Here is a 22,445-nt window from a genome sequence, read left to right as displayed (position 1 = left end):
TTGGAGGTTCTACCGAGATTCCTAACATACCATGTGCCCATATGGATGTCCTGGCACTCCACTTCCAAACCTCTCAGAGCGCTCAATAGAAGGTAAATCTCCTGGTGAGGGCTTAGGATTTGGAGTGATGGCCCGCTGGTGGGGTAAGGGGTGCTACGGAATTCAGTTTTGTGGAGCGGGTAATATTTTGTCAGTCTGTGTCTGTCTTTGTCTATTAGGCCTGTCTTATATGTCACAGTTCCAAAAGGGCACACCAGTGTCTCTAGTGAGGCAGCCATGCGCTGGACCCTCTGTATTCGGACGCTGAAAGCTGATGTGGTGCCATTACACTCTCTCGGCACACAGAACTGTGGGAAAGCTTTGTCGTCTCTCTCTCTCATTTGTGGATGTAGTACTGACCTCTGATGCTAACCCCAGTCCATAGTATTTCTTCATTCCGCCAGGCTGTCTCCAAGCGCCGGGACATGGTGTTCTGCCAGGCTGGGGCAGATGCCGGAAACCCCTGCGAGCCAGGTGGACTTTGAGTCCAGTGCCTCGCAACCACAAAGGGGGGGATCAGTGCGAGCAGGCGAATTCTTAATTTGGTGACTCGCAGAAGAGAATAGTGTAAGCAGGCGGACTTTTGGTTCGGTGCCTTACAGAATCTGTTTAAGAGCGCGCAGAAAATGGGGGTAGGTCAGTCTACAGGAATTCCAGTGCCTTTATGATAAGTGCCTTCTGGTATAGGAGCCTAATGAAGTCTGATATTAAGTGCCGGGTGTCTTAGGGCAGCGCCATTTAATAGAAACCCATGGGAACTGGACAGAAAAGAAAGATGTATCTAAATGTGGAAACTGTAGGAAAAATGTGAAAAGGAGAAAAAAAATGTGTGTAGAAAATGATGAGTATGAATGTAATGAGTGAAATATGAATGCTGCTGCATAGGTCTGAGACTTGAGCTGATCCCAGCTGCACCAGGGCTCTCCCACGAGGGAGCTCTGAATGCAAGGGGGGGGGTGGTCAGCTGAACCTCAAGACTCAGTGAATATGTGAGGGGGTGACGACTCCCCTTATTTCAGGAGCTGCTAAGGTCAGACACTCTAGACCGGGCAGACTCTTTTTCTTTGGAGTGTGTAAAGTTAGTTTAGGTGGGGTTTAGTCTAAACTCCCCCCACTCTGCTGAAAGGCACCCCTGTGTACTACATGTACGTGCATAATGGTCCAAGGACCTGTAAGCATTTAAGAAATTGGAAAAGAGGAAAAATTAAAGCCCTGAGGGATAAAGTGAACGTCAGAAAAGCAAAAATCCTCCCTGCAGTAAGATATGTAACTTAAAAGTTGCTGCAGCGCCGCTGTGCCAAAATAATGCACAAGAAGTGGAAAAAAAAGATTTCTCAGTTGGCACACCCGTATCAACCAAGGGGGAAAATTTGGCACAACATCACCCCTCTACCCCTCTTTATAACGCATACACAGATAGAAGGAGACATAAAAAATAACTGAAAGGAATTAGCCCTTTCCTTTGAAAACACAGGCTCCTGTAATAAACTTGCCCGATCCAAAGCAAAACACCAAGTTTAAAATAAGTTTAACAGCTTAAGAAAAGTGTTCCTCAAAATCCTAAGGAAAAAAAAAAATTAAGCAATATTGTAATGTGTAAGGAGGAAAAAAAAACTTTTTAAAGAAATGACTCCTTGTTTCTTGTAGTCTCTTTTAATCATCTAAGCAAAGAAACAATCAAGTTAAACATTTGGCTACAGACACTTTGTTAAATCTATTAAAAGGAAAGTAAGGAATTCTACTGAAACTTAATTGGTTAACCGCATAAAAGAATAGAATCTATACATTGTAAATTTGTAAAACCTGCACCCTAAGCGTTAAATGTGTCTTCCAAGGAAACTAATTATTGTTTAAAAAAATCCAGCCCAGAAACTTCAGGGTGTTTCTGTTCAAGGCTGAGTTGATAGCACTTTTGGCTTGCTTTCAGATCCAAGGTTGTGTGTGTCTGCAAACTGCCTGTCTGTTCTAGAAGGGGGAGGGCACTGTCCCCCATAAGTAAGTCTGTAACATTGCATGTGATTCTTTTCAGGAAAAGAAAACCTTTTTGCTTGCTGGAATAGTAACTAGCAAGCACCTTGTTCTAAGAAAGAGTTTGTGGCAGTAAATCATTTGAAGCTTCACATTTAAAAAAAAAAAGAAGCAGCAGCACCCTGGTCTGCAGTACAAGAGGGAAACTGAGGCATGCCACTGTTGGGGAGGGCTAGCAACTCTGAGGTAATTCAAGGGAGTGGAAGGTCACGAGTACCGATGAAGCGCCCTTGTTCTCGGAAAGTTGCAGCTCACTCGCCCATGGAAGTGGTAAGGAAGTAGCTGTAACCGGTTCCCCTAACAGATCTTAGGCAGTATTTTAAGTTATGATGGGCCACCCCAATGGGGGTACAAGTGTTTTCTTTGTCTTTCAGATCATCAAAAAGCGCTAATATCAGCTGAAAATTAACTGAAGGAAAAAAAACATGGTTCTGTGTCATGACATAATAAGTTTGTGTTCTGTTCAGATTTGTCTTGTGTGTCTTGATTGTGATATATGTATTTCAAACATTGTTGTATGTACAATATTGTTGTTTTAATGAAAGAAATAATTTAAGTCCCTTGAATAATCTTAACTTTGTGCTTTACACAAATGGTTCTTGCTTTTATAATTCTAGTAGAGTTTTAGTAGCAGGCTATGCAGTTTGTATGGTCTGGAATGTAGTGAAATCTGCTCCTCTACCTGCTGTTTTTCCCTTCTCTCCTACCATCGCCAGCTCCTATGCCGTCTCTTTCAGAACTGGCCCTCCTACAAGACCAAGCCCCAGAATCGGAAAAGCAGGAGTGGAGACTGGCAGGGTGCACCTTGCACGCAGACCACTTGTGGTGCAGCTCTGATGTCCCCATTGTTGTCCCAGTGGTCTTGCTACTTCACCTTGCCTCCGGGCTCCAGGGAGTGTCGCACGCTGGCAAAGGGGGGGATGGTAGCAATCCTTAAAACAAAAATTGGCTTGCTCCCAAATTCTCTCAAGCAGTCAAAGATTACTGTCTGGCTTGCCCTGTCTTCCAAGCCCACAACGGGGGTAAACCTGTAAAGACAGTGCCGGCAATCAGACCTCTGCCTTTGGGACCATTTCTGAATTTACAAATGGACTTTATTCAATTGCCTAAATGTCAATCCTTTAAATATGTGCTGGTTATTGTGTGCTTGTTTTCGGGATGGGTAAAAGCTTATCCCTGCAGGAAAGCTGATGCCATCACAGTGGCATAGAGACTTCTAAATCATTACCTCCCATCATGGGGAATACACCTTGTGATCTCCAGTGATAGAGGTACCCACTTTACTGGACAAATTGTTCAAAAACTGGCAAAGTACTACTCTATCAGACAAGCACTGCACTGTGCGCGACACCCGGAGAGCGCAGAAGCAGTAGAAAGATGAAACAGGATTTTAAAGAACAAACTTGCTAAAATATGTGAGAACTCTGGCTTAACATAGGTAGAAGCACTCCCAATTGCCATAATGAGCATGAGAGCCACTCCTAATCAGAAAACTGGACTCAGTCCACATGAAATTGCACGTGGCCGACCTATGAGGCTGTTAAGCAGCCCAGAAATTAACCTGGCTGATAACACACTTGTTAAAGGAAGCATAGTCAAGTATTGTCAGGAACTTATGAGGTGTGTACAGTCTTATCATTCACAGGTTAAGGACGCCTTCCAGGAGGCCCCGACTGAGCCGTGCCATAAACTACAACCAGGAGACTGTGTTTGTGTGAAGATTCACCAGCGAAAGGCTGCCCTGGAACCCAGGTGAAAGGGTCCCTACCAAGTCCTTCTTACCACTCATACTGTCGTAAAGTGCAAGGGATTGCCCGCCTGAATTCACACCTCCCACTGCAAACTGGTTCCAGCCCTTACAGAGGTTCGCCCCAAGAAGGAGCACCGCAGAGACCCAGGTCCAGAAGTAGATGGATATCAACGCAGGCTTGGTACCGGCAATCCAGGCCCAGAAGCAGACGAGCCTGAGAGACCAAGGCTAAGATACCAGCTGCGGCCCAGAAGAACCTGCCAGCGATAGGTGAAGCAAACTACGAAGTCCTGAAGAACAGCCAGCATGAGGCTGGACAAACAATTCATGTTGAGCTTATGCTTAATCTTGTTTTTAATACCTAGCAGTTATAACCTATATGGTTCAAATGTGTTTATGCTTTTAATGAACCAAGTTTCCCAAGAATTTAATTCTACAGTTGTTGGATGTGTGCTCACAATCCTGTACATTCAGAAGGAGGCATCCCAATGATTCCAGTCCCACTAAACAACACTCAAATGAATGGCACACTGGTTAGTGAACTAAGCCAAATGATACTTGGCAGGATAAAGGGTTTACTAACCCAGGGTATATCCGCCTAGCCCTGACCCCAATTGGAAAGTACTGCTGGCCATGTAATGGTTCAGGAGCCAGGGAGGGGAAAAAGCCAAAACCGAATGGCCTTAGACTATGTCCTAGCTAGTAAGGGCGAGGTTTGTGCCTTAGTGGGAAAAGAATACTGTGTGTATATCACTGACACCAGCAAGGAAGTAGAGGAAGATGCCTCAGAGATTGAAAGAACTGTGGAAAGCCTAAGACAGAAGGAAAACTGGACCCTCTGGGGTTGGTTGGGAGGCTGGTTTAGACCTGTGGGAACTTGGATTTTGCAAGGAGTAGTTTTAGTATTGGCTATATTCTTTTGTGCTTATTGCTGTTTCTTGTTAATCAATTGCTGTATTTCTTGTATTCTGGAAAACGCAAGACAGACCCTTACCAAAGGGAATGTGGAACTCATGATGTTAAAATATGATGAGCAGAGAAAGGAACAAGAAATGTACATAAATACTTTAATGGAAACGGAGGTATAAAATGGTTTCAAGGTTGGCCTTTAAAAGGCTAAAAGGGGAAAGTTGTAGACGCTGTAGAAACCATTTTCATATTTAGCTAGAAGCCATCTTGTATAACAGAAACCATTTCAGCTTTTCTCTTAAGCACGTAGACCAGAGTGAACTTTCTGTCACCCCATGAGAAAAGGCCTACAGGATGGGCTATTGGTATGTGTTAATTGGGCTGGTTGGGACAGGAGATGTACTCCCTCGTACCTGTTTGCCATCTTGTTGATAAGGCTTTGTTTTTCCAAGTTTAATTGAGGATTTCTGTAATTGGATGCCCTGACGTCAGACTGTTTGGCTAAGGGTATAAAGATACTAGGAATGATTGTATTAGCCAGCCTTTGTTCTTTTTTTTTTTTTTTTTTTGTAATTTTGTCTGACTATGGTTTAGTTGGCTGATGTTTTCTGGGCTTCTCCCACAAGGTTGGAGAACGTTCTGCTGTATTGTTTAAGAAAGAGATCCGTAAAGCTTAAAGTTTGTTTTGGAAAGAATAAATCCACTCCTCTGCCACATGTCCTACACCAGGAGTGGGCAAGATACAGCCCGCGGGCTGCATGTGGCCTGTGAAGCCGTTTGATTCAGCCTGCCCTGCTGAGACCCTGAGGCCGTTCAGTACAGCTGATGGTTCCCCCCAAGGGGCATGTGGCACCTAGAGATAGCCACTAGCTATTTTTAACAGTGAGGCACACCCCTGGCAGCGGGAGAGTGGGGATGAGAAACTTAGCATGCTCCCCTCCCCCAGCCCCAGTTGGCCTGGGGCAGGGAAATGTGTAAAGTTTCTCCCACTCCCGGAAGTATGCAGGACGTAGACTGAGCTGCCAGCCAGTGGTTCCCTCTAGATGATGTGTGAGCCTGGCAGAGGGCAAGAGACTTTGCACGCTCCCTTCTGCAATGATTGTATTGATGAACAGATGCAGTTTGCTGTTTGCACTGCATGGTCTGCTTTTGATTTTTTTCCAATGTTGTTGTATGTGTAGTAGTCAAGAACTCCAGGAAGATGCCTTTGTTAATGCTGCTTTTAGTTTCTTTGTTTACTCTTTGAGCAATCCCTTGGAATGCAGTGAGTCACTAAAGATCTATCATAGCTTCGATATGTACTCAAGTTAAAAAAAAAGACTAAAACACAGTTCTAAAAGAACTAGATAAGTTCATGGAGAATAGATCCATCCATGGCTGTGAGCCAAGATGGGCAGGAACAATGGCCCTAGCCTCTATTTTTTCAGAAGTTGGAATGATAGATGGATCACTTGATGATCACGTGTTCTATTCATTCCCTCTAGAACATCTGGCAGTAACCATTGTTGGATGACAGGCCCTGGGCTGGACGGACCTTTGGTCTGACCCAGGAATACTGAATACATCTTGAATACTGCGTACAGATGTGGTTGCCTCATCTCAGAAAAGATATATTGGCATTAGAAAAGGTTCAGAAAAGGGCAAGAAAAATGATTAGAGGTTTGGAACGGGTGCTATATGAAGAGAGATCAAAAAGACTTGGACGTTTCAGCTTAGAAAAGAGGAGACTAAGGGAGGATATGATAGAGATCTATAAAACCATGACTGGTTGGAAAAAATGAATAAGGAAAAGTTATTTACTTGTTCCTATAATATAAGAACTAGGAGTCACCAAATCAAATGAATAGGTAGCAAGTTTAAAACCAACAAAAAGAAGTATTTTTGCACACAGCGCACAGTCAACCTGTGGAACTCCTTGCCAGAGGATATTGTGAAGACTATGCCTTTAACATGGTTCAAGAAAGAACTAGATAGCCATTAATGGACCTAACCTCCATGAATCTATTAGCCATGATGGGTAGGAATGGTGTCCCTAGCCTCCATTTGTCTGGAAATGGGAGACAGGAGAGGGCTCACATGAGGATTACCTGTTGTATTCGCTCCCTCTGGGACATCTGGCATTGGCAACTGTCGGAAGACAGGATACTGAGCTAGATGGACCTTTGGTCTGATCCAATATGGCCATTCTTATGTTCTTATGAAGTCTGTTCTTATTATTTTACCCTGTATTCATCATCACATATCTAGGCCAGTTGTCTCAAACTCCCATCTTATGGATCATCTATGGACTGGAGCATATTTACAATCTGGCCTGGGAGATTTGGTGGCCCAGGATGTGTGTCTAAACTAGGGATGTAAAATCCCATGTAATCTGCTAACTGGGTAAACATGAGGTTAGCCTAACATTTAACTGGTTAACAGACTAAGTGGAATCCTGGACAAGGGACCGCTGCCCCCAGCTCACGGAGATTCCACTTCCAACCCTGCACAGGACTGTCAGCAGGGGAGCTGCTTCCGGCCACCAGTTAATCATTATCTGGTGGTGATGCTTACTGGATAACCAGTTACCTGTTCACGTTCCTCGTCTGAACACATCCCGCCCTTTCCTGTCACCACCTGCCCTCTCCGTCCCTTCCAGCCCGCAGCTTCCTGTACCTCAAGGGCCCCAGCCTTCGGGATTACCAGGGGGGCAGCAGCAGCAGTCAGGCTCCCCACACTCCCTGTCTAAACCACCTTGTTGGAATTTAAACCCCTTGCTTTTTGGTCTATCCTCAAAGGTTAGGAAGAACAATTCCTTTTCCTCCTTCTTGTAACAGTCTTTTAAGTACTCAAAAACTGTTGTTAGGTTGCTCTCTGTCTTCTCTTTTCCAGACTAAACAAACCCAATTTTTTTCCATTCGTTCATCATGGGTCATAATTTGGTGTCCAACCAGTTCTGAAGCAGTAACCACTATTGCAAACTAGCCACACTCAATCAGCCAAATAGCCACATTGCTCAAGCCACATAGCCACACTCAACAGGCCAAATAGCCACATGTGGCTAGTGACTAGCATGTTGGACACCACGGTTCTAGACCTTTAATCATTTTTTTTTTGTTCTTTGATCTGGCTCCAATATTTCCACCTCTTAACTGAAACAAGGTGCCCAAAACTAGACACTGTACTCCAGTTGAGGCCTAAAGAGCAGGGAGTAGAGCTAAAGAATTACTTCTCCTATCCTGCTTACAAGAATCCTGCTAATACACCTCAAAACGATGTTCACCTTTTTGCAACAGTATGATATTGTTCACTCCTCTTTAGCTTGTGGTCCACTTTGACCCTCATATCCCTTTGCAAAGTACTTCTTCCTAGGCAATCATTTTCCACATTCCATTCCTAAATGGAGTATTTTGCATTTGACCTTACTGAATTTCATCCCATTTACTTCAGACCATTTCTGCAGTTTGTCCAGATCATTTTAATTATGACTCTGTCCTTCAAAGCACTTGTAACCCCTCCCAGCTTGGTGTCATCTGCAAATTTTATAAGCATATTCTCTGTGCAATTGTCTACATCGTTGATGAAGATATTGAACAGAACCAGTCCCAGAACTGATTCCTGTGAAACTCCATTCATCATGACCTTCCAGCATGACTGTGAACCTGTTTTGCACCCACTGTAAAGTAGCACCATCTAGTTTTGGGGAAAATCTTCAGGTATCTGCTCTTCAATGATATCTAGTTTTGTTGAGGGAAGAATCAGAAAATAATATTTTGAGAGCACTTATCATCCATTCCCAGAGGCCTGGGGGAGTCTGCTCCCAAGAACCTATGCCTATCTCCAGAACATTTGCATCACAAGAAGAGGCCCATAACTAAGCCAATTAGGTTAGGTCCATGCCACCAGCAGAGGGGTACATTTGCCAAATGCGAGCCAGCCATGACACACAACTGGGTCACAGTTCTGTAGTGCTGGTCTCTTGGCAATAGAGACCATCTTATTACATATGTGACCAACTCTGTTGTGGGAAGATCAGCTACTGCAACTATGTGTTTAACCTCCCTTGTAGAAACTGGGGCAACATTTTGCATGTGTGGACAATTGGTGTTGAATGGAGTTTGTAGGTCAGCATCGGGGTATTTCTATTTTTCCTGGGAGCTCCCAGTTGCAATTCTCTCTTAACCTTACAGCCACTACCATCACCTTATGGGTAGTATGTTGGGCATGTAATTTACTTATCTCTGCCTCACACTTCTGATGGCCTGATACTGCCTTACATTCATTGGCCAACAAGAGAGTTGCTGCTCTTGATTCTTCTAACATTCTTCTCTTTCCTGTACTGTTCTGCATCCTTCTAGGCCTTGTCCCTCTCCTCTTGCATAGTTCTAAGAACAGTCACCATTTTAAGCTTTTCTGATGTGAATTCACACCCGTTTGAACAAATGCGAGAGAGATGTCAAACAATGTTGTAACTGCTTTTGCTCCAGCTCCAGTTTCTGCCGTCTCTTTACAATATTAACCATGTCCAGACTAGGGATGTAATAGTATAGTCGATTAACCAATAAACAAAACTTTATAGGTTAATGCTATAGACTACATGCATTTCCCCTCCCCCCTTGCCATTGCATTTTTTAGCAGGCTGGCCAGCAGACTGGCTCAGTTCTGGCTTGTGCCAAGTTCGTGAGGCAGCTGGTCCACAAGGGGAGCTGGTTTTTAAATTGGCTCCCCTTGTGGCCCCGCTCCCACCTGGCATCCCACGCTACTGCCTCTGATACTGAGGCAGCAGTGTGGAGTGGCAGGGGGCCCTTTGGGAGAGGGGCAAGAGTACATCGGCTGCCAGACCCGCCCCTGGAACTATGGAATAGTTGAGTGACCAATAAGAATTCACGAGGATAACTGACTATTCAGTTAACTGATATTTAACATTCCTAGTCCAGACATGCATAAAATAATGCCCATGCACCAGCTGCATCCTTTCCACTACCTTGTGGCCAAATGGTTGTGCAATATTGTTCAAAGCTCAGATTTGCTTCAATCAGGATTCTGACCTTTAAAGCACTCCCTTTCCCCGGGACAATTCCCCTTCTTCATTTTCATCTCTCTAACTCAGCGGTTTCCAACCTTTTCCAGATGGGGACCCATTTTGACAATTCAGGAAGACTTGGTGACCCAAAGCAATTCAAAAACGGGGAGAGGAGAAAGGGCAAAGCCTCCTGGGGAGACACTTGGCAACCCTTTTGTAATGTAATGGTGACCCATATTAGGGTCCCAACCCCTAGATTGGGAAACCCTGCTCTAACCTGTTGGTCTTCTCTTGTGTCAAGTGAGCAGCCACAGGGGTTTTCTCAGCCATCTCTACTTCTCTTATCTCACTAGTGATCTTCACTCACACAATCACAATATTGCTCTAAACTCTTTACTTTTAAGACACTATTTTAACTCCTTATTGCACAATCCTTCAGTTATTCCAAGCACGATTTTTAACTTAAACCTTATAGAAGTTTACTAAATATTCCATGAGAAAAACAGAGGGACCTTACTAAAGAAGCTTAGGCTGAAAACGGAAGAAAATGTATGTACACGTCTGCCTCACTTTCCCCACTTTGCAGCAACTACACAACAAGTACCAGATGATCAGGATTACATACTGCCTGAGTTTCTCCACCAGTTCTCTATTAGTTTATTACCAGAATTGTCCATTACTTTGGAGTATGCTTTGCCACCTAGGCTGCATTTCACTAGTTTGTTTATAAAAAAGGTAATTGAGACAGTATCAAAAGCTCCCCTCACTTTACTAAAGTGAAGATTTATCACAGTGACTACTCCTCCCTTCCCTCCACTTTCAAGGCTTGTTTCCTTGTCAAAGAAAGCCATCTGGTTGGCTTCATCCAGTTTGTTCTTGACAAATCCACATTGAGTACTTCTTATTATCTCTTAGATGTTTACATTGATTTCTTATTTGTTTCATTATCTTTCCAGGTACAGAAGTTACTCTGACTGATCTGCAATTCTCTGGATTGTCCTTATTTCCCTTCATGTGCACAGACAGCTCTGTGACATCTTAAAACCTACTATATATTTGAGAGACCTTGTTTATCTGTGAGTAAGTGAATGAGACTTTCTGCCTGACAATCCATTGGTTCAAGAACTCCTCCTAAAAGGTAAGAGCTAGTACACTAAATTTGGTATGCAGCTTCCTCTTATCATAACTTATAGCAGAGGTGAGCAACCTTTCTGAAGTGGGCTGCCAAGATTTAACCTTCTTGAATGGGTGCCTGGTCTGTAAGGCAAAAAGAGGCACAGCCTACCCAATGCTGGGGCTGTACTGGTCCTGTCCCTCCCCTCCCTGCCTCCAGCTGCCAGGTGGGGCTGCGGTGGACTGTTGTTAGTTTGCTTCAGGCAGGTTCCAGGGTGGCTGGGAAGGCAAAGGAGCAGAGAGCCTCCTCAGCATCCTGTCCCTGGACCTGCATGGCACACACACAAGGCTCGAATTATAGTCACATAGTTTCTTCCTGCTGCTGCAGTAGCCTCAATTCCAGTCATCTCACAGGCTCCAGGAGATTGCTAGCCCTGCTCTGCAGACCATCCGCCCCGCCCAGCTTGCCATGTTCCTGCTGCTGCTGCCTCTTCTGTTTGCTAGTGTGGAGGCAGGAAAAGGGAATAAGGGAATTTGTGTGCAGCCATCTTGGTCTTGTTAACAAGAGAGCAAAAGTCAAGCTAAGTCTGTGGCCTGACAACGCGAGATCTGTAATTAGACGCTGCCTTCGCCTCTCGCCTCCATACTGAGATAAAGATAGAATGCTGACTAAGGTAAGGACCTTGAGATAAGGAGCATCTGGGTGGAACTAAATAACTGTTAGCCATTAGTGTTTGTAATAGGAAGGAGACTAATTGTTATTGTTATTATATTTAATAGACAGTATATAAACTGCTTCATAATTGCTTGTATTCGAAGATCTGCCTCGGTGAGGGGGGGGGGAGACTCCCCCCCCCATCCGAACCAGTTTTTCCCTTGCTGCAGCTCGTAATAAAACTGCCTCTAGCTACTTGTTGCTTACAAACTCAGAGTGAAGACAATGTTTTCTTCCACACTAGTTTCTGCTCCTGCTTGGCCCTCCCCCCCGCACCTTGGCCTACGGTGGGAAAAATGGGTTTCCTCCTTGTTGCCCCCCCTTCTCCTTTACACTCTTCCTGCTTGGTCGGCTCCCCCCCTCTCCCATCCCGTGCTAGTGTGTGGAGCGTGGGTGGGTTTGGTTTCACTTTCCCAGGCCAGTTGCTACTGAGCCTGCTATTGGTTTTTCTCCCCTTACCCTTCTCCCCACACACACTTTTCATAGTCCCCCCACCCCCGCTAGTGTGTGGAGTGGTGTGCCTAGCCCAGTGAACCCTGCACAGATAGCTGCCTGATCCCCTCCCCTTCTTGCTCTCTCCCCCTTTGCCTCCTGTTTTCTGTGCCCTGCCATGGAGTTGGTGGGGGTAGGTGGGAATGAGAGAAGTGGGGGTGAGGAGGTGGGGAAGGAATGGGGAATGAAGAGAGGTGTGGAACAGGAAAGGTGTCGGAGACTTCTAACCCAGACGGCTTCAGTTTGTTGTCTGACCGCAAAGAGACAGGCAACACCAGCAAGGTCTAATCACAAAGCTCTTTATTGAAGAGTGCACACGAAAATAGAGAGCAGCCCGTCTCTACCGAGAACCAGCCCCCGATTTCTATAACAAGTGGGGTTATATAGACAGTTCCGTCACGTCATTGACTATTCGCTTAAGCAACCCACCCCCCTTTGTTAGTTGGAAACTTCTAGCATGCATGCATACCTTGTCAACTATTCAAGGTGGCCTTGATACATCAGCAACTTTCTTATTAAGACAGACAACGAGAAGACAGAGAGTACCAGACAACGAGGAGACAGGGAGTTTTCTTATCATTTCCTTAAGCAAGCTGTTGAGCTCAGCAACTACAACAATGCAGCTGTTCGCTTATCTCATTCCCTTGCTCAACTCATGTCTCAAATTTTGTTCAGGGACTACCCAGAACCCTTTGCTAGACTCTTCTCGGTCTGTCTTAGCATAACCGCCCTAGGCCCAATTTTCTGTGACCTAACAAAGGGATGAAGAATTGGGGGGCGAAGCAGGAATCTGGCATGCATTGTCCCCTTAGCACCAGCTGGGGCTCCCTGGTTAAGCAGGCCCATATAAGCTTTACCCTTATAAGCCCTGCTCCCCTAAACCTGGACTCGTCCATCAAGCTCCCCTCATCCTCAGTCCACTGAGCCCCAGCAAGTTGCATCTGGACCCCCTATCTTATGAAATGAAGTTCCACTTCCTCAGCACCTGGACTAAGGATGTTACATTTAGATTAATCAGCTAATCAATTAGTTGATGCAATTGGCATGGACTATTCAATTAGTCCATAAGGGCACCTCTGCCTTTGAAATGTAGCAAGAACCCTGCCAACTCTGCTACATCTCAAAGGCGGCAGTGCCACGGGAGCACGGAGCCAGCGCGGGCTGTGAGTCCCCCCACTGGCCCCATGTTCCCTGTGCACGCTTTGCTTTTGAAATGTAGTAAGAGCGGGGCTATTAAGCCAGCTCCCCCCAGCACCAGCTCCTGCTCCTCCCCCTTGTTTCCTCTCTTTGATAGAGGCAGCAAGTGTGGGGGGAAGCGACTAGTTGAGTCAACTAGTTGCTTACATCCCTAACCTGGACCTCGCACCAATCTCCACCTCCCCTCAACTCCTTCACTGATCTCAACCAGAGTCCCATTGCCACTACACTAGAACCGCCCCCCCCCCCCCCACAAACCCCTGTGCATCCAGATCTCCCATTGAGCTGCCCACAGTCAGACTGCCTCATACCCGGACCCTTCACAATAGCCCCCTCCACACTTGACTCATGCTGGGCTGAGCCTGCCCAGCCACACCTGGTATGCCTGGCACAGAGGTGCAGAGCCAGCCCTTACAGTGTTAGGGTCAGGTGCGGCCTCACTGTGGAGTTCTTGTACTGGGGAAAGCTGGGGTTTCAAGTGATCTCCCCACCTCAATGCAGCCAGTGGCCTGTGCTCCCCTCTGTTAGAAATGTGAAGATGAGGGCTTTTCTCAATGGCCTTCCTGTCACAGACTTCCAGTGTGACATTGGACTCATCATTTAAGGCTTGGTCTCAGGGGGAGTTTTCCCACTGATTGGAAAAAAACCCAGTGGATAAGGAACTTAATTAGCCTGTGCCTCAGTTTCTCCATCCAGAAAAAGGGGTAATAATAATACTTGCCTGCCTCACAGGAGTTTGTGTAAATTCATTGGTTTTAGTTAGGTGTTTAGATGTCATCAGTTAGAAAGTGCTGAGAAGTGCAATTTTGCAAAGTTTTTTTTACAATTTCAAAATCTTTCTGCATTATTCATGCAGTAGCCACTGCTCCTGGATTACAGGAAAATTTCATTTTGGGACTTTATGGCAGGGGCGGATGAGAATTTTGCAGCACCCAGGGCAGCACAATTTCGCGGGGCCCTCCTTTGGAGAAAAAGTTGAAAAAAGGCGTCAAATGCACAAATTGAAGGCTATTTTCATATTAAATGTGGATTGGGTAAATTTGATAGAAACTTAATTTAGTTGGATAATTTTTATTTTAATTATATTGTAATTCATTCTTAAACAAAATTCTGCATTAATAATTTAAAATTTTCATTTGTATTTAAGTTTATTATAGCTGTCTAGCTCTTTTGGTAGCACATTCTTCAATTATGTCAGTAAAGTCCATGGGTACATCTATACTACATGCCTCTGTTGCCAGAGGCATGTAGATTAGGCTACCAGGCATAGGAAAATGAAGCGGCGATTTAAATAATCGCCGCTTCATTTAAATTTACATGGCTGCCACGCTGAGCCGACAAACAGCTGATCAGCTGTTTGTCGGCTTAGCGCTGTAGTCTGGACGCGCGGGTGTCGACATCAAAGACATTTGTCGACCACTCAGGTATACCTCATTCCAGAAGGCATATCTGGGTGGTCAACAAATGCCTTTGATGTCGACACCCGCGCATCCAGACTACAGCACTGAGCCAACAAACAGCTGATCAGCTGTTTGTCAGCTCAGCGCGGCAGCCATGTAAATTTAAATGAAGCGGCGATTATTTTAATCGTCGCTTCATTTTCCTATGCCTGGTAGTCTAATCTACATGCCTCTGGCAACATAGGCATGTAGTCTAGACGTACCCCCATTTCTTTACACAGGTCATTTTCAATCGATATAATCGAAAGACCTACAAAATGCTCCTGGCTCACAGTAGATTCCCTTTGGCTGCCCTTGGCTGGTAATTGCCAGGCAGCATTGGGACTTGCGGGGGCCAGGTGGAGTGTGGGTGTTGAGACTGGGGGTGGGGGGCAGCGGGCGTGTGGGTTTTGGGACTTGGTGGGGCAGGCAGTGTTGGGGGGAGGCAGTATGTGGCTGTTGAGACTTGGGGGGCCAGGCAGCATTAGGTGTTGGGATGGGGGGGGCAGGCAGTATGTGGGTGCTGGGATTTGGGGGGCAGGCAACATATGGGAGTTGGGGGGGCCAGGCTGCATGTGGGTGCTGGGAGTAGGAGGCAGGCAACGTGTGGGCAGTTGGGTTGTGGGGCAGGCAAGGTGTGGCTACATGGAGGATGGCGCACAGATGGGCCATAGGGAGGACCAGAGGCCAGGGGTGTCTGACTCAGACAGGCCAAAATTACCATTTCAGCCTCTCAAACAGCTCCTGGTTGGGCAGGGGCAGCTGACAACTCCCCCTTCTCCCAGGGACGTGTGTATGTTTATGTGTGGGGGGGGGGGCGCTGTTTGTGGAGCTGGGTCACGCACCCATGAGTGGGGGGAGGTGGGCACTGGCGAGAGGAGATGGGGTGTTCCTGGTGGGCGGGTTGCTCTGCCTCCGAGCGTGGCAGGAAAGGGGTCTGGGCTCCCCCTGGGGGAGAGACCGCGCCTCTCTCTGGGCGGGGCAGGAGGGCAGAGCAGCGGGATACCCGAGTGTCATGACCAGGCGTCACCCTTTGCCTCCATGGTAACGAGCCATCGCCGTGCGCATGCCAAGGGCTAACAGAGCCGCTCGTGGACACGCAGCGAAGGGCAGCAGCAGAGGCGGCTCCAGCAGGTAAGGGCAGCAGCGACAGATATACGGCAGGGCGAGTGGGGCTGGCGCGGGGCCTATTGAAGCACGGGGCCCGGGGTAGCTGTCCCGCTCGGCCTGCCCTATATCCACCGCTGCTTTATGGGATGACTCCTCCTCCCATTGTGTGATGCTGGGAGAAGAAGCAGGGCTCCAACGGGTGTCCCCCATCATCCCTTTTCAAAGAACTAGCAAAAATGCAGGTATGCCAGCCAGCCTTATGCTGTTTTTGCAGTAAGTGTGTGTGCTGCAGGGAGGGCTGGATCATTTGTGGCAGCAGGTGCCCTGTGCTGGCCTGCTAAGTGTAACTGAGCATGACAATAAATGGCCAAGAGGAATGAAGCCTCCTCCACTTGTGCCAGAGGAGCCCTTTAGAGCCTTCCCACAGGTAAGCAGTGGCTTGATCTATGAAGCCAGGCTTCATGAACTGGGCTTGTTTAGTTTGGAAAAAAGAAGATTAAGGGGGGACATGATAGCGGTTTTCAAATATCTAAAAGGGTGTCACAAGGAGGAAGGCGAAAATTTGTTCCTCTTGGTTTCTGAGGACAGGACAAGGAGTAATGGGCTTAAAGTGCAGCAGGGGAGGTTTAGACTGGACATTAGGAAAAAATTCCTAACTGTCAGGGTGGTCAAATATTGGAATAAATTGCCAAGGGAGGTGGTGGAATCTCCCTCTCTAGAGATATTTAAGAACAGGTTAGATAGACATCTGTCAGGGATGGTGTAGACAGAGCTTGATCCTGCCTTGAGGGCGGGGGGCTGGACTCGATGACCTCTCGAGGTCCCTTCCAGTCCTATTATTCTATGATTCTATGAGCTGGGGGAATTTGTTTGGTTTTTGTTTTTACTTGTTCAAATTCTGTGATGGTGAGGTCAGCGGGTGCTCTTGGTTGGGGAGGGCAGTGATCTTGAGCAGCGGGAGTCTGGGGAGAAAGGGCTGTGGAGGGAAGGGGGGCAGAGGGAGGAGGGACGCGGTGGCACAGAAGAGAGAAGTTATTGGTAGGTGTCAGGGGGTCCGCACCCCCATGCGCCTCAGTGCCCCCTGACTGTCTTCATATAGCCCATCTCAGGGCAGAATACAGTCTGTATGGGTTGCTCATCATAGGCATCTGGGCTTATCTCCGTGGCCCCGCTTACCTAGGCCAGGCTGCCACCTGTCTCCACACCCGGGCCTTTCCTCCGGCCCCTCCTCAGGGTAGCCTTAGCTGGCCTTCTCCCAGCTCTAGCTGGCTAGCCCCAGCAGGTCTCCCTCCTGGGAGCTCCTGATTCCTCCACAGCCAGTCCCTCACTGGCCTCTCTCCTCCCCTTGAGCAACCTGGGCTTCTCTATATATACACAAGCCAGCTGTGCTCCTACTCGCCCTAATGGGTTCAGCTGGCTTCTCTCAGCCATTTGTGCAGTCCTGGATCTTTGCCACCTGGGCCCTCTCTAGCCCTAATTAGCTCCCGCTGGCCTTCTCTCTGCTAGCCCCGGCTCCGGGCCGGAGTCCGAGTATTAAAGGGCCAGTGCAGGGCAGGCGCCCTGTCACACACCTTCCCCTTCGGACCGAGCTTCCCTTCTTCGGCCGGCCTCCGCCCGGCCTCTCCTATGCCCTCCCTCGGGGTCTGGTTTCTCCTCCTGGCCCCACCACCGCCAGGTCTGCCCTCGCTGCCTCAGAGCACGCCCCACAATGTCGGAGTGTGGGCCGGTGCACTCCCCAGAGGGCCACCCCATCAATGTTAGTGTGGGGCGGCAATGCCCCATCGCTCACCCCCTTTTCCAGCACTCCAGCCCTTCCCGCCAGCTCGTTAGTCTCTATGGACCTAGAAAAAAAGTCGGCGTTGTTATGGGCTTTCCCCGGTCTGTGGCAGACCTTAAACTTATATGGTTGTAAGGCCAAATACCACCTCATAATCCTAGGGTTGGTCTCCTTCATTGTCTGCAGCCATCGTAAGGGCGCATGGTCCGTTACTAATGTGAACGTTCCCCCTAGCAGGTAATAGCGCAGGGTCTCTATCGCCCACTTAGCTGCTAGGGCCTCCTTTTCAATCGTGGCATACTGTTGTTCCCGTGGGAGTAATTTTCTACTTAAATACAGGATGGGGTGTTCCTCCCCTTCCTGCTCCTGCGACAGTACAGCTCCGATCCCTCTCTCTGACGCATCTGTCTGTACTACAAACGGTTTTGTAAAATCGGGTTGATGGAGAACCGGTGACTGTGTCAGTTGGTATTTTAACGCTCTAAACGCATTTTCGCACTGCGGGGTCCACTGAACTCTTTGGGGTCTTGTATTCTGGGTCAGATCTGTCAAGGGTGCTGCAATCGTGGCGAAATGGGGTATAAATCTCCGGTAATATCCGGCTAGACCCAGAAACTGGCGGACTTGCCTTTTTGTGGTGGGGGCTTTATAATCTCGCAGGGCTTGCACCTTGTCCACCTGGGGTTTTATCCTTCCCCGCCCCACCCGGTAGCCTAGGTAGGACACCTCTCTTTGTCCAAAATGGCACTTACTTGGGTTAGCCGTGAGCTTGGCCGTGGCCAGCGCCCCAAGGACCGCCTTCAAATGCCGCAGGTGTTCCGTCCAGGTTTCACTAAAAATGACAATGTCATCAATGTATGCGGCTGCATACTCACGGTGTTCCTGTAGTACCCTGTCCATTAGCCTCTGGAACGTCGCTGCCGCCCCATTCAATCCAAAAGGCATGGTGTTGAATTGGAACAGCCCAAAAGGCGTGGCAAACGCAGTCTTGCTCTCTGAGGCGGGTGTCAGGGGAATCTGCCAGTAGCCTTTGGTTAGGTCTAGCGTAGATATGTAGTGGGCCTTGCCCAGCCGCTCCAGCAGTTCGTTTACTCGTGGCATAGGATATGCATCAAATCGCGAGATTGCATTAATCTTCCGAAAGTCTATGCAAAATCGTATAGTGCCGTCGGGTTTAGGCACCAATACAATGGGGCTACGCCACTCACTCTTAGATTCCCTGATCACCCCCATTTGCAGCATCCGCTGCAGCTCTTCCTGAACTGGTCCCCACATTTTCCGGGGCAGGGGTCGTATGTGGTCCCGGATCTTCTTACCTGGGGTTGTCGCAATGTGGTGACTCATCAAGGGGGTCTTACCCGGTTGTGTGGTTAGGACCTGGTCAAAATCCCGAAGGAGGGAGTTCAGCTCCTTCTGCTGTTCTTCCGTCAGTTCAGCTCCAATGTGCGCTGTCCCTTCTGCCTTCAAGTCGCCTCCCCAGGGTCCTAGTTCCGGTTCTGGTGGCTGTAAGGTAATAAGCATACCCTCTCGGGCGTTCCACTTCTTTAGTAAATTGACGTGATAAATTTGTTTGTCCTTTCGTTTTCCCGCTAATTTGATTTCATAATTCACTGGGCCTACCTGCCGTAGAACCTCAAAGGGCCCTTGCCATTTGGCCAACAATTTTGAGTCTGGCGCCGGTAATAGCAGGAGTACCCTGTCCCCCGGTTGGAATGTCCTGGGTTTGGCGCCCCTGTCATAAGACTGGGCTTGCTTATTTTGGGCCTGTAGGAGGTTCTCCCTAGCTAGCTCCCCTACGGTCCGGAGTCGCCTTTGCAAGTCCAAGATATAGGGCACTGTACCCGTCACCCTGGAATCCTGTTCCTCCCAGTTCTCCCGCAATAAGTCCAGGATCCCCCGGGGTTGGCGGCCGTAAAGCAACTCAAATGGGGAGAATCCCGTTGAGGCTTGGGGCACCTCTCGTACCGCAAACAACAGTGCCGGTAGTAATAAATCCCAATCCTTTGGGTCGAGCTCCACAAACCGCCGCAACATACTTTTTAATGTCTTATTGAAACGTTCAACAAGTCCATCTGTTTGCGGGTGGTAAACTGAGGTACGCAGGGTCTTAATGTTTAAGAGACGGCAAAGCTCCGCCATCAGTTTGGAAGTCACATTGGTCCCTTGGTCAGTTAGTATCTCCCTGGGGAGTCCCACCCGGGAGAATACCTGTACCAATTCACGCGCCAGCGTCGCCGCCAGCGTGTTCTTAAGGGGGACCGCCTCAGGGTATCGGGTGGCATAGTCGATTATGACCAGTATATACTGGTGCCCACGTCGGGACCTCTCCAGGGGACCTACCAGATCTAAAGCCACCCTGTCAAATGGCACCTCCACCACGGGAAGAGGGACTAGAGGGGCCTTCGGCACTCCTCCCTGAGCCGTCCGTTGGCATTCAGGGCAGGACTCGCAGAAGTCTCTGACCTCTTTATAAATCCCAGGCCAAAAGAACCGCTGCATTATGCGTTGTAGGGTCTTCTCTCGCCCCAAATGTCCAGCCCAGGGGTTCGCATGTGCTAGGTCTAATACCTGCCTCCGATACCGAGCGGGAACCAACAACTGGCTAACCTCTGTCTGCCCGTCGGTCGACCGGGCGATCCGGTATAGTCGATCGGCTCTTACCTCGAATCGCGGTGTTGGTCGAACAGCTGCCCCCGTGCTGGGGTCCCCAGTCTCTCTTGCCCCTTGTTCCCAGGCATGGGTTAAGGAGGGATCTTCCCGTTGGTCTCTCATGAAGTCCTCATCCCCTCCTATTTCCTCCGAACTGAGGATTTTCTCCGGGCACGGTTCCTCCTCGGGACCTTGGGGTGCTCCCCTTTCCCGGTCTTCCGTCCCTGCTGGTGATGGTGGCCCCTGCTTCTCCCAGTCCCGCAGGATGCGTCTGAAACCCGGCCAGTCCCGGCCCAGTAGCACTGGGTACACCAGCTTTGGGGCCAACGCTACCCTGCAGATCACCTCATCTACCCCATCCGACAACCGGACCCAACCCGTGGGGTAGATGCTAACATCCCCATGGATGCATTGCATTGATATGGATCCCCCGGCCGCCTCCCACTCTGGGACCAGCTCGGATCGTACCATTGTCTGGCTGCACCCCGAATCTACCAGGGCGGTCACTGGCCTCCCCTCTAGCCATACCTGTCGGGTGATCTTTGTCCCGTCCCGCAGTCTTGCCCGTAGGTCAGCGGCCATCACCTGTCCATACGCACCCTCTGTGTGGGGGTCGTACCTTCGCTGGCCGCTTGATGGTCCCCGCCCCTCACGCTGCGGGGTAGGACCCCAGTCTGGGCTCCCTTGCGCGTTGGTTTCGCCCGGGTCCAAACCGCCTTCCGCCCGTCTCCTAGTTTCTTTTACCATCCCGGGTCGGTGGTTCTGAGTCCTTTCCTTGGTGGTTGGTTGCCGCCACCTCCCCCAGGTCCTCTCAGGGCACAGCCTCCGAATGTGGCCCGGCTTCCCGCAGGCCCAACATGTCCGCGCCTCCCCTGTTGTCTCCACAGGGGCGGCTCTCCCTTTATCCCTATTAGCTGGGGGGGGGGCTCCTGGCTCCCACCCCGTAGGGGCACTCCCTCCTCAGGTGTCCCCTGTGCCCACAGGCAAAACAAGTTCTCAGGCGCGGCCCCTGCCCCCAACGCTTGGAGCCTGGTTTGCTATGGAGCTCGAGGTCACCCCTTTGTCGTGGCCTGCTCCCCTTTTCCCATGGCCCCGCCTGTAGGGCCTCCCAGGCCCTCCAATACTTATTCATCATCCACTTTTTTTTTTTTTTCCAACTCCCCGTTCCAGTCCTGTGGTCTACCGACCACTATTTACTCGCAATAAACCCCTTTTCTGTCAGGGTGGGGTTATACTACCCACATTCTCCACCATCTGTCAGGGGGTCCGCACCCCCATGCGCCTCAGTGCCCCCTGACTGTCTTCATATAGCCCATCTCAGGGCAGAATACAGTCTGTATGGGTTGCTCATCATAGGCATCTGGGCTTATCTCCGTGGCCCCGCTTACCTAGGCCAGGCTGCCACCTGTCTCCACACCCGGGCCTTTCCTCCGGCCCCTCCTCAGGGTAGCCTTAGCTGGCCTTCTCCCAGCTCTAGCTGGCTAGCCCCAGCAGGTCTCCCTCCTGGGAGCTCCTGATTCCTCCACAGCCAGTCCCTCACTGGCCTCTCTCCTCCCCTTGAGCAACCTGGGCTTCTCTATATATACACAAGCCAGCTGTGCTCCTACTCGCCCTAATGGGTTCAGCTGGCTTCTCTCAGCCATTTGTGCAGTCCTGGATCTTTGCCAGCTGGGCCCTCTCTAGCCCTAATTAGCTCCCGCTGGCCTTCTCTCTGCTAGCCCCGGCTCCGGGCCGGAGTCCGAGTATTAAAGGGCCAGTGCAGGGCAGGCGCCCTGTCACAGTAGGGTAGATCTCAACTCTTTTCAATGGTTGGTGAGAACAGGGCTGGAGATTTGGTTCCTTCACTCTTAGGGATATTGGGTCTACCAGTCTGGTACATAAAGCTGCCTCAGTGGGACATTTTACCTTTTTGGTTCTGTGAGCTGAATGGGTTAAAGCAGCAGCAGCCAATCTCTTTTGGCAATTCTTATTCGTTGTCTGAGGTGCTTGCTGCTGTTGAAACAGTCAACATAAGAAGCCCTCACTTGTTTGTATGAAGAAGTGAAAATGAGGTGCAGACTATTTCTAGTCATCTTCCTCTCAGTGGGCATGTCCAGAAACAGTTGCAAAGTTTAAGGTATTTACAAATGCAGACCTCAATTCTGCAAGCTTCTCCATGTTGGAAGGGACTTAGGAAGCTGTGCTTAACACCCTTGGGAGACTTGAACCTGTTTGGTGGAACAGAT

At 48.9% G+C, this 22,445-nt stretch overlaps 1 protein-coding gene across 1 annotated transcript; it reads right to left on the bottom strand.

Annotated features, from left to right (window-relative positions):
• Positions 1-16,997: 16,997 nt before the first annotated feature.
• On the bottom strand, positions 16,998-20,967 carry LOC142827522 (uncharacterized). The gene is made up of 2 exons (XM_075923126.1): positions 18,930-20,967; positions 16,998-18,403 (listed from the first exon to the last, which is right to left on the bottom strand). Exons 1-2 carry the CDS (start codon positions 20,965-20,967, stop codon positions 18,372-18,374), a joined length of 2,070 nt encoding a protein of 689 aa, XP_075779241.1. The 3' UTR covers positions 16,998-18,371.
• Positions 20,968-22,445: the final 1,478 nt, after the last annotated feature.

The sequence above is a fragment of the Pelodiscus sinensis genome, chromosome 3 (assembly GCF_049634645.1).
Source record: "Pelodiscus sinensis isolate JC-2024 chromosome 3, ASM4963464v1, whole genome shotgun sequence".
In the NCBI taxonomy this organism is placed as follows: Eukaryota; Metazoa; Chordata; order Testudines; family Trionychidae; genus Pelodiscus; species Pelodiscus sinensis.
The sequence above is the reverse complement of the archived record's forward strand: the minus strand, read 5'-3'. Positions and strand labels throughout refer to the sequence as shown.